This window comes from Bombus huntii, chromosome 11, assembly GCF_024542735.1.
Source record: "Bombus huntii isolate Logan2020A chromosome 11, iyBomHunt1.1, whole genome shotgun sequence".
Classification (NCBI taxonomy): domain Eukaryota; kingdom Metazoa; phylum Arthropoda; class Insecta; order Hymenoptera; family Apidae; genus Bombus; species Bombus huntii.
In genome coordinates, this window is record NC_066248.1 from 7,346,354 (window position 1) to 7,359,076 (window position 12,723).

The 12,723-nt window shown below is 38.6% G+C and overlaps 1 protein-coding gene across 10 annotated transcripts in view; it reads left to right on the plus strand.

Moving 5' to 3' along the window:
* LOC126870824 (agrin-like) overlaps positions 1-12,723 on the plus strand; it is a 384,318-nt gene that overhangs the window by 254,942 nt on the left and 116,653 nt on the right. For all 10 annotated transcript variants that reach the window (XM_050628849.1, XM_050628850.1, XM_050628851.1 and 7 more), the window contains one exon: positions 10,658-10,867. In XM_050628849.1, coding sequence (XP_050484806.1) covers positions 10,658-10,867 — 210 coding nt within the window. The remainder of the gene's footprint in view (positions 1-10,657; positions 10,868-12,723) is intronic.

The following is a 12,723-nucleotide window of genomic DNA, read 5'->3' on the forward strand; positions in this document are numbered from 1 at the left end:
AAGTCGACATCGAAATGGTCGTGATCGATGCTCTTTCCGGGATGTAGGCTGACGTAAAAAATATTCGACTGGTGGGCGGAATAAAAATGGATGATGGTCCCTTTCAATTCGTTTAACGATCGAATCGCGTAACATCGTAGCTGAATACACGTAGCCCCGTGTTTCTACCTCTCTCAGCTGCAATTAGCCAAGGCAGGTCTCTGCCGCCTATTTAAATCGAATCATTTACGGTATAACAGCTCCTGGATGATCCACTCGTGCCGGATAATTGGCTACGGCACGGAAACGAGCGGTCGATTTAATGCTAATAAATGATCCCTCGAATGGTTCTATCGATGAAAGGAAACGATTCTGCATCTCCTCGTTCCGGCCAAGAATACGGACCGCCTCGTCAGCCGTAGTTTCCTGATCAAAGGGATCGAACTCCCTTAGGTAAAGTAGAAGAAATGGGGGGGGCGAACATTTGAAAGAAATCGAAGCGGAAGATTCCGAAGAGGGTGGATGAGAACGCGCAGGATTCCGGAGATGAGAAGTCAGATCGAAGAGATAATTAGCTGGCGAGCTTCCCTTGACAGAGTCCCTATAGGGAGAGTAAAATAGTAAGCTTGAGACGTGTACTGTGTTTGAGGGTTGACGGGCTGTTGCAGTGATCAAGGTATAAGTGGAAATTGCAGAATCGAGTCGGTGCGTTTGAGTGATCCTTTCACGAGGATTTAGCCTGTTCTCGATCTTGCTTTACTACAGTAATTTTTGACAAATATTTAATAACCGTACATTTTTTCTATAAATATTGAACTAGAAAATGGACGCTTCTTGTATTCATTAGCTTATCGTATATAAGTTTTCCATACAAATTTAAGGCTATCAAACTTGAATTCACTTCGTAGGCAAGTTATATGGTTACCGGAGTTACAGAGAAGCGCATGGACATCACATTTGAGCATGTGAGAACGTTTTAACATATTTAGTAGTAATTACCACGGGGCTGAAGTTTTCAATAGATCGGCGTTTATTCGTTGATGTTGATAGTCCGATAAACTTCTACTAATTGACAACTTCTTGAAATACCGATGCATTCGTTTGACCGTATTAAAAACCGGGCTCGAACGATCGTTGGACTTTTTAATAACACGTTCACTGCGAGTAGCCTTGTAATTTCCCGACGAGATTGCGAGTAAAAACGTCTCGTAATGTTACACGCGGAACAAAATTTAATCGGTTTGTAATTGCAGTTATACGGCCAAGATTTCGCTCGTTCGTTCGGCAAAAGTATGTTTTAGCCTAGTTAATCGTAGCCAGGAAATTATACGTAACTTGGGTTTTATGGCCCGCGACGCTTAAGTATTAAAAGAACGTGGAATGAAACGTCAGTTTGATGAAAACGTCGTAGATTGGATTTCTCCTTCGTATCTTTTTACGTTCTCTTCATTTATAACAACAATTACGACTTCGATCGACTCGATGACCCGATTAATTGCAGCTTGCGGAGTTCGAAGTATTTGCAGTAGTATGTGGACCGTATTTAGTCAGATGACACAGCTCCATCGGTTGCGATTGACGCAAGTAAATCGTTCTGAAATTGACTCAATATTGGACATTACTATTTTATTCACCGATTTTAAGAGAACGTTTGACGTCGTATGTGAAGAAATAGATATTTTGAATATTGAATGACGTTTAGAATGACATTAAAATTAATTAATTATTATTATTTTTATATTTATTTTTGTAGGTACATTTGCAAAATATAGAAAATATATTTATTAAAAATATTGGGATACTTAAGGAAGACGGAAAAGTTCCACAAACAGTAACACTAATCTTCGATAGATTTCTAGCCGTTTTTCCTATTTTTATCGTCGACCCACTTTCCGATTACTCATAAACTGTCACTTACTTGTCAATTACAAGCCATCACTCGCAAAACGTTTACCTCCTTTTCGTTTACTGTAATATCCGCTATTAGAGTTTAGGTTTCCAATTCCCATCGGTTATGCATATTTAAAGCATCTGATTTTCCTAAAAGTAAGAATCAGTGAGAAATATCCACTTATTAGTCGTAAATTATTAAGATTTCTCTCGCATACTCTTTCTACTATTAAAATTCCTCAGTGGTTATCAATTTACAATTTCTTACGTCCAATGTATTTCTTTCTACGACTAAATCTATCTTCCATCTATTTGTCAACCAATTTCCACCAATTTCTTCTCACTTCTCCAGGTTCTGAGTACCTGCTTTCGCTGTTATCTCATTCGCGTTAAGTTCCCCTGGGCAATGGTAATCCCGATGCAGACAGAGCAAGGACAAGAGTAAAAACGCGATCTCCAGGGTGAACGGGTAACGCGGATAATTAGCGGAGTTTATTCAAATAATTTGTATTCGTATGAAGAGAGTCGCGGGCCCAAGTTGAAAGTTGAAATGGCGACGTGCATCGGAGAGACGCGTTCTACGCGGAACGTTGGGACTAAGTCGAGCATCGAGCGATAGACAAGCTCGTGGGGACTAATCAAGTGGCATGGCGGATAATCATACTCGCTCTCGCAACTAGGAAATCCACGCTCAGATCGAGTTTGCTCTTTCAACAATCGGATAATAATTGTCCTGGTTAATGAACCATGGAGGAATGCCGCTTCCCACTGTTATTGGATTTCCTGATCCGTTGCGGCGTTTCTTGCGCTCGTCGAACGAAGTTTCGTCCCAGAATGATGACGTTTAAAGATTGTCTATGCAGTCATCATGAAAAATGCTGGCATAAGAAATGATCGCTACCGTTGTTATTCGATCGTGTATTTCATGATGTTTCGACTGGAACTTGTAGCCAACTGTAATTAACAAGATCGTTGCAAAAGTTTCGCTGTTGCGGTATTAGTGTACAAATTATTAAGAACTGGTTGTTTTTAGATAATCGTGAAGTCTCTTGATTTATGATTCGTGGAAATTTTAATTACAGAAAATATCGTGAGGTAAAATGCTGCGCATTTATGGTAATTAAAATTAGAATGGTAAAACTTGTATTTATCTAAAGCTGGATTTCGAATTATTCTCGTTGGTGTCTATTTTTTTCTACTTTTCCTTATCGCGAATTAATTTCATAACGCAATATCGTTGAAACGAAATTTAACAGAAGCACGAGCATTTATGCCGTTCGTAGCTAAAATTGATATTTGCACGATATAACGCTGACGGCGGTGTATACTTTCCAGTACATCATATAATCCCCTTGAATTTCTGTGTGTTAATTTCGATCTCATAATGTGCCACGGATTAGCGGTTACTAATGCCCGGAGCAGACACGTCTGGCTCGATAGCCATTACTCTTCCGGAATACGTGCACGTATGCGATCTGACGGTTTCTCCGAAGAAACGTAGCCGTGCTCCATTCGATAGACGAGCAAGATGGATCATGACGGATGATCGGGTTGCCAAGAAAATGCGAGCCACCTGCAAGAAACCGACACTGCCACGAATCGAACAACCGAAAGGATGCTTCTTTTCACGCGATCATCTTTTCCCTACGTTTTTCTACGGAATACGCGATGCTTTTTATGACGTACGACATGAAACTTGACAGCGGCTATGCAAAAATCGAAGTCACGTTCAGAGGGTATTAAATTTGACGCGATTGATATTAATGGATAAAATAAAAAATCGATGCACTTTTTTCTCTTTTGAAATATTCCTTGATTGAATTTTTCCCGAGTGATTTTAATCAAATTTTAATTTCGTAGAAAGAGATCGTATTTCTATTTATTATGTTTTGTCAAACATATCCTATTTAATCTTGTTTGTTGTAGTTTTATTAAGACGCATATACCGAATCAATATTCCATTAGACCGTCGGTACAAATAACGTTAGATCCGAGCTACGCGTGTGTCAGTGACAAATTAATCGACATTCCACGATGCGTTTAACATGACGCCGAATCATGAGATCTGTTTTGCGCGTATGAGTTTCCAAATTTCATTTGCATTCGATACATATGACTACATACCGTTTCGAGAAACAGAATATAATTTGCATCGGTTGAAACTAGTAAATACGAATGCAATCGAATTTCGAAAGTGCTATTACGTTTTCGACGATACAAAGGGATCATTGGATAATCAGTTTTCTTCGAGTAGTTTTATCACCGTTATTATCTATTTCTATACAAATTTCTAGATTATTTTCCTAAATGGTGATATTTCTTGCTGGTTTATTTTAAAATATTCCTTAATGCTATTTAGATGATTGGAAGTTACATTAACCCAGAGAATAATATCGTTTACGGTGTCGAATAAATCGCCTTTCTGAATTATTATCGTTGCTGCGATAAACGGACGTTTTGACAACAACGTTTATTTACGTCATTAGCGCTGCGTGACGCTCGGACTTATTAATTTCTCGACGAAAATGTTATTTAATTAAACGCTGCTGTTAATGGCGTGTACACGAAATATATCCAACCTTGGGGGAAATTAGCACGTTATCGGTCAGTAGAATCTCAGCTGTAAGGGTGCCACGGAACTACCCTTACACACTGTTATCTACCGCGTCCTTATCACGATACGAGTGCCCAGTTATGCACTGTCGACGCTATACGAACATAGCGGTAGTTTAAAATGATCGTAAACGACGATACGGAAGACGTGTCGTATGGGTAATGGCTGTTGTTAAAGAACGTCGATTGTCGAACGATCTTTTCGCGACACAATCTTCGTTCCTCAAACACGTATTGTCATGAAAACTGTCGCGAAAATCGAGCAAGTCGATTCCAAGGAATTCGTACTCATAACACGTTCAACAAAAATCTTATAGACTTGCTTTATTGTCTAACCGAGACGTCACGTCGAGTCAGCAATAACTTGGCGTTACAAAAGGCTACTAAAAGTTAGTCTAAGTGACGATAAAAGTTCATTAAACTCAAGGCAATATCTGGTTGCAATTGATTTGCAAATAAAAGCAATGATTTTCTCATTGAGTAACTGTAGATGATTAATATGGAAAAAATCGTAGAACAGACGCTTCCCAACGTGTCGTATCTAAAACTCCGTTCGGACGAGTTTGCATTCTCGCACTTTCGTAATAATGAGCGCACGGTTTCGGCCGCTTCATACATTAATTCATCATTTTAATACAGATGATCGATATTTCGAGTGGAAAGTCATTGAGTACATTGAATTTTCAACGTGTTTCATGAAAAACTGCCTTTGAATCGATCAATGCACCACGCTCGTAAACGGTACGGTCGAATGGTCCACACGAATCAAACCCGTCTCTCTCCCTGCCGAGCCTCTCTTGATATTGCGAAACGAAATGTCGCTTGGATGACATCAAAGCGATTTCCAACGAAAAATTTATGAAGTTGATACGTTGGTATTTGATATTAATTAACTTCATCGAGCGTCCAGCTTGATGATCGTCACTGTACATTGGAATTCCTCGCAAGCTACGCGTGCATTACTTTGCGAGCATTATTGGAACGTGCTCATTTCGAATGACCTCAAAAAAACATGCCAATCGATGTCCATCAATGACATCTTTTATTATGTATTAACCTTTTACGAGAAACAGATCAGTTCACCATTAATTTCTCTTGGCAGCCAAATCGGTAAAATAATTAACATGGAAACTATTCAGCGCATAGGATTACGAATAAATGGATTTATGGCAGATGATCATCGGCTATCGTTTCCAAATAGTTTATCAAAATCTTGCATTAACACTAACGTAATTCCTCTAATTATTTCCACTTTCATATCTCAAGTAGAAACGATCGATAGAAATACGTTTCATGAAAAGAATCCTTACGTTTGCAACCAAAATTTTAGTCGTATTCTCCTTTTAGATTCCCCTAAAAATAACGAAGAGGAACGAACAGTGACAAAATAGAAAATAGAAAAAATGTCTGTAGAAAGCGATCGAATACTTAAAGCGTTGACTGTTACTACTGGCTGACTATAAATGGCGCGTTGCTACTTAACGTGAAGCTGTTTACCGTAACGTAGTAAAGTGCCCCTTCTCTGTTGTTATAAACTACGTGAAATATGGATCGTATCGCAGCGATTGCATCAGCGTGTATAGTAAGAAAGGAGCTAACCCCATTCCGGGAATATCTATGGCCCGAAGTGGGTACGAAGATCCTTTGACGATATGTATTTCGTATACATCGCATCGTTAAGCTTAAACGAATTCCCGTGATACATGACAGATTAGGTTAATTACCTTGCATGGTTTTCTCGCAACTATAAAGAGGAAGTTGAGCGAACAACCACTTTTCAAAGCCACGCAGTTATATGAAGGCGTCATATTGAACAGGAAATGTGAGTTTTCCTTTTGTTTTGTCAGGAACTATCTTAACAAATGAATGGTTGCTTGGTTGATAATAATTACGTGAATCTTGTATGCTGATCTACTGAATCCAGAAATGTTAAGCGATAATTTTATGGTCGTAGTGTTTATCTAGTATAATTATTATCGATAAAGAGGAAAATGGAAGTTCGACAAATCAGAAAATATTGTTAGGGAAATAGCACAGATCGGAATACGAAGTTAGTTTTTCAAAAGTTCTAATGGTGTGATGGTACGATTTGGTGTAAACGATTAGCTAGAAACATGGGATTGACTCGATTAAAATCATACACACTCTAGCGAATTCTTTTAACGGGAAAACTGACGAAAGTGAAACACGTTCATTACGGTGATTGTTTTCGACCATTTGAATCGATAGGACAAACTACGAGTTACCAATTAAACTTCCGTCCAATATCCTGACAACACATTTTGCCGGACCTCTGTGCGCGGTGAGATTTTTTGTTTTGAATCTATACGTTTTTTAGCTTCTAAAATTTGAGCTTTAGAGATTGTAAACGTCACGCATTATTCAGGCGCACGAAATATCAACAAATGGAAAAATCCCTCTACTTTAATGTTTGCAACCTGATTCGTTTAATCCATTCGATCCGAGTTTTTCATTCGAAATAGTCCAAAATACACGATAATGGCTGGCATCACAGAAATTTCCACCCTTCGAACGTTGAGATATTAGAAAATTCTGCCTCAGCTGAGGAAAAAAAGCTACCGCCTTGAAATGTTACAACTAGGGGACGCTTTGAGTGCAGCGTGCATGACCAGAGGGTCTTCCGAGTAACTGGATGACGGCAAAACCGCAAATCCGGGACTGGTCCCGCGTCAATTCATTCGCACCCCGTTGAAGAGGAAAAGCTGTCGTTGTAATGGTAAAAACGGATCTTTGTCAGACTGTTCCGTTTTCGTCCGTGCGGAGAATGTCGTCCATCTCGGCCACACCCCTCGAATGTCGCTCGTTTCGTTGAGAATTCGACCCGTCGGAAGTCCACGGGGATAAGAAGAAAGTCCCTCACCGTGGAGAGGCAGAGCGATTGACCCGAGAGGTTAGCGGAGTCGGGTGATTTTTTCACGGAGGATCAACTTGTCCGCCATATTAATGACCACGGTGCTCGGATTATCCGTCGAGGTTACCCAGCGGTCTTCCTCCGAGCTGAAGCCAACTTTCTTGGAAAATTGATTGCGCTTCCACGAATCTCTCTTCTCTACTCCCCCTCTCTCTTCCTCTTCTCTTTCGCTGTGTCTTTTTCTATCCACCTTTCTATAGGGAGAAAAAAAACACGGCTCGAGAAAGAAAGGAAAAAGGAAGAATGGAAGACGACGTCTAGGGAGAACGGTGACGCAGTCATCGTTGAAGATGCCGAACGGGAATTCCTTTTCCCCGACACGATCGAGGCTAATTATTTTCGCCGAGTAACTCCCTTTAATTGGTGTTTTCTTATCGACTGTCCCCGAAGCGTTCGAAACACGAATTTCCGTTGTAGTAATTCAGTTTCGCGACTCTCTTTTGGGACGTGAAATCCCTCCTACTCGATCCAGAGTGGAACTTTATTACGAATGTCTCTTTGTTTCCCTCTTTAAGCATATTCCGTAGATTTCGTTAAAGGAGATCGTTAAGACAAGACCGGAGTTTCCTTAGTAGTCCAGATCAGTGTTGTGCATCCGATGCACACGTCTCACACGCCGCACGTGATTATTAAGTAACCTTTGACTCGCAATGGGCAAAGACTAATATTCAACACTGGTCCCAATTTTAGATACTTAAATATTGAATTTCTTATCTCAGACATAGATTTATGATAAAACGCTTTTTCTTAATTTGATTTGCTTTTTATTAATAATTTATTAATATATTTATTAGTAATAAATAAAGTAATGCGTATGATACATATACATATATCGTTTTAATGAAATGAAATTAGATAACTATTGAAATAGAATTAATAAGATCTTTGTTCTCATTGAGAAGTCTGTTGCTTGTCACTACTAGGTGTGATACTTCAGACTTATTTGGCAGTACGTATGTATGTAAGCAATTATTCTCGAAAATAGAAGTTTTAAAAACTGATTATCGTAATCGACTCGACGACGAACGATTAAAAAATTGTGTCAAAGTAGCAGTGTCGAATATCATACTCGATATTGACGAGCTCGTTAATGGGAAACAAAGTCTAGTATCTCATTAATTAAATTTCAACAGTTATTCAATTTCGTTTAATTAAAACAATATATGTACATATATCTGTTATGTATATATTAGTGTGTATATGTTATTAATAAAAACGAAATCAAATTTTTAAAAATTCTTCTATTATAAATCAATTAAGTAAGAACAAATCCATCCCATCAATTAAATTTTTCGATCAGTATTTTAAGCATTTACTATGGCGGCTCGCGTATAGTGTTAGGTTCCCAGTTTCGGTTCATTGCGAGTCAAAGGTTGCTGAGCCTGGATCTTCAGTTAATCGCTCAGATATCGGGGACTTGTGGAGGAAAAATACTGCAGAGCTACTTTGATACTGATACTGAAACTGCTACTGAAACGACGCAGCGATTACTTGAAAAGCTGTTCACGTTCAAAACGCAAACGTTGAATAACGAGCCAGAGAGGATGATTCTCTTATTGCCAGGATCTATGTTTAGTATTGAATTCTCGTCGGTCGAATTAATACTCGTCGTCGTGAATCGGCTTTACATCCAGACAAATTCTCTGAAGAAATGAAAACAAAGGAATTGGTATTGAGCTTGTTCCCTGTAACGGTTTCCTAGCTGCAGATATTGAATGTAAGGATTCTTAAAGAGAAGCATTCACGGTTGAAGAAACGCAGATTTAATTGTTAAGAAGGTCTTATTGTAAATCCGTCGGATTTTAAACAGGTTCGACTCGTGAAAATTTAAATAACACACTAGCGATTATATTTCGCTACTCATTTGGAGTTCTTTACTGTCGTTTATTTAATTTGAAGTCAAGCTCTACAGTATTAACGTTTTTCTTGGATTTTGTTACGTTTCCAATTTTCCGCCAACTTTGATGCTAATTTATTATATCAAATGTCGATTATTACGAATATGTGACAATTTAAATATTCACGTTGGTTGCATTTTAACGTCATAAATGCAACGAAATGGTTGGTAAAGGTAAAATGACATTGATAAAACTCGAAGTGATATTTCTCTCTACATTAGCTATCGATATGACAGAGTGATTGAACGCCATGGATGACGAGAGTGGAACACATTGTGATGGAAATCCCGTGTTGCGGGTAATCACGTGAATACGTAAAGCAAAAGTAGAACAGAACTTTATTATTTGATTAAATATCTATCGAGTAGAACTTTCGTTGAATTTCTACGTCGATAACGTTCGTTCGAACAATTTCCACGAATATTTCAGAGATTTTCGTAAACGGTAATCTACTTTTGTATTTCCTTTGTTCGCAGCGTTACGCGAGGCTTCGGCCCATAACGCAAAATAACGGATCGAAATTTAAATTTCACTACTCAAATTTCTCCACTGCAATGTTATTGCGTTTCAGTGCATTATCATGAATAACGCGTCCAGAACGATTACACGTTCCAGAAATTTAAACCCAACGAAATTTGATTCTCCATCAGTATCTATTTATTTCACTGGATCTCGAGTAACGTTCATTGTATCATGATTTGTATTAAAGTTCAAAAAATATTATACTGTGAAAAATTTAACGTCAATCGTCAATTTTTTAGATTAACACTTTTTTTAATTTATCAAAAAATATAAAATAACATTAATGGAGAGTCGTTCAGTAGCGATCGTTCTAAGACATTTCGTTATTATCTAGGGCTAAAGTCCGTAGAAATTAAAATTTAGAAAGTAAATTTGTAGCTCAAATGAAACTTAATTAATTTAATGAATTTAATGCAAAGAAAATTGCAAAACTCGGGCTGGTCGTTATACTACTTAATAGATCTATATATATCTATAGCATATATAATAGAACAAAATGATTTATCTACTTAAGAAACGGAATATCAGCTCTAAGAAGTAACTCTCAATACTCGGAATATTAAAATATACCTTTAGCGTGTCAGAACAGGGAAGGCAATCTAATAAACAATATGACTCCGAAATATGTTACACAGAATTGTTATATTCTTTTATTTATTCAAACAAAAATGCTACTATTTGGTGAAAGAACTAATTTTAGTCGGTATTGTATATGCTGCTCTGTACTGCACGACTCTACTCTATATGATTCTTACTTCTTTCTTCGTCTCGCTATGCATTAAACGAAATACGACGATATGAATCAATCGCATTCTCGTTTCAGAACCCTGTGAAAAGACGTATTGTTCTTGGGGTGCGACGTGCGTTGTGTCGGAGAACGGGAAACCTTTGTGCCAGTGTCCAACAGATTGTCCTTCGACTTCTGAACCTGTCTGCGGCTCCGACAACATGACCTACACCAACTATTGCCATCTACGGAAGACCAGCTGCCTCGAGAGAAAAACTACACGGGTGAAGAATCAGGGCGCCTGTGGTGAGTACCATTCCCATATATAGCCTTTTGTTTCGATGATCTTTGAAGTTTCCAAATAAACGGATAGAATATTGGGAAAAGTTCGATCGAAAGTAAAGAAATAAGGCGTCATACGACAGTTTATATATAATAACGTCTGAACTTAAGATCAAAGTACCAGTAACGATACCTTTAGAGATACGATCAAAGACTGTGCTATATATATTTATAAATATCATCTAATTGATATTATTGAATAGATTTTCTAGATTAAAACGAATTAATCAATTTTTCCTGTTTCTTTCGCTCCGTATCTGAAAACAATTTCTAATTGAGAACCGACCAAGTTCATAAGATAATGCTAATTAAAAGCGATCTTTCTCTGCGACATCCTCGCTGCGAGTAAACTTGTTCGTTCTGAAAGAGACATCGAAGATTGTCGAGGGAAATGCGCGCGATTCTTCCGGAGGCGATAGAAATATGGTAAAACTAGCCCTTTCGTCTCTCCTCTCTTTCGACCTGTTTCTCTCGGTTGCAAAATGGAGGCTACAACAGGGATTCACGACTTTGCAAATATTTCCTGGTGCGCTCGCGTGGCTGCATTCGATTCCCTAATGGCGTTCACGGCACTTCCGTGCGAAATTTCCACCGCGAGATTTCCGCGGAGATCTGTCGATGTAAAGCGGAAACTTATTCCGCGATATCCTGCAATAATGATAATGTCTCGATATCGTGGTGCTCTCTCGAGCGTCACGTCATATTAGTCGCGTTTGAATATCGTCAACGGTAAAAATAGGGACGCAGCTTCTCGATATGGTTACATCCTGGCTGCTTCGACATGTGTCACCACTAAAATGTTCGAAGAATCTAACCGAGGAGTTATATCTATCTGCCTAAAATCAGGATTGACATATGCCCATTTGTCGCGATAGTAATTCCGAAGGAACGCGTTCCATATATCTGTTATTCTCGTTATGAAATGATAGATAAGTTCGTTTTGCGATAGTCAAATAATATTTTAATGCTTTCTCCGTTTCGTTTTATATCGCAATATTTTTCCATCGCTTAAGGCGATCGGCGTGGAGTTTTACTTTTTACTTCTGATCGCACGATTGGCACTAGTATCGTTAACGACAGTACAGTGGAATGTTTAGAACGAGCGTGCAGTATTCTTAGAGTTCTGGAAATTGAGGTATAAAATGGTTTTCCAAGAATCCATCGACACGTGTCGCAAATTTTCTTAACAAACGAAACGGAAGAAGCGAACTCTTTCCACATGCTTTGCGTTGGTTCTTGTTTTCTCTGATCAGATGAAACTAATCATAGAATGATGTAATCACGCTTCAGGAAAGATAATTTTAGACGAGTCACTTACAAAATGAAACTTCAGGTTCTGTTTAATTATTGAACAATTTAAATTGACAATTCGCAGAGATGTTCCAGAAATTTGATTAACGGAATGCTAACAGCGACAAATTTAAGCCGCTTCGACGTTTAAGTAACATAAAATCGATTACAATACCATTTGCGAAACGATGTTATTTACATTTAATTGTTCCAGCTCGTTTGAAGAGCTTAAACTTCGGCAAACGCCAGGCGGATTAAATACTCCAATAGCCATTTGTTTAGACTTTAAAATTCTGAACAAGTCCCGCCGTTGGGGTACCCGTTGGCGACGGCGCGCCGTGAATCGAGGCAGCAGGATCAATTTTCACGATGTACAAACGGTAAATATAAAACGCGTGTACGGCAGGAGAGATGATCGGGAAAATTTGAAGGCGACCGGAGAGATGTAGAGCGGAGTGCGAGAAAAACAGAGCGCGCACACGCCTCGAAACGTATTTTATCACTATCGGATCTCTTTTTACCTCGGCCCG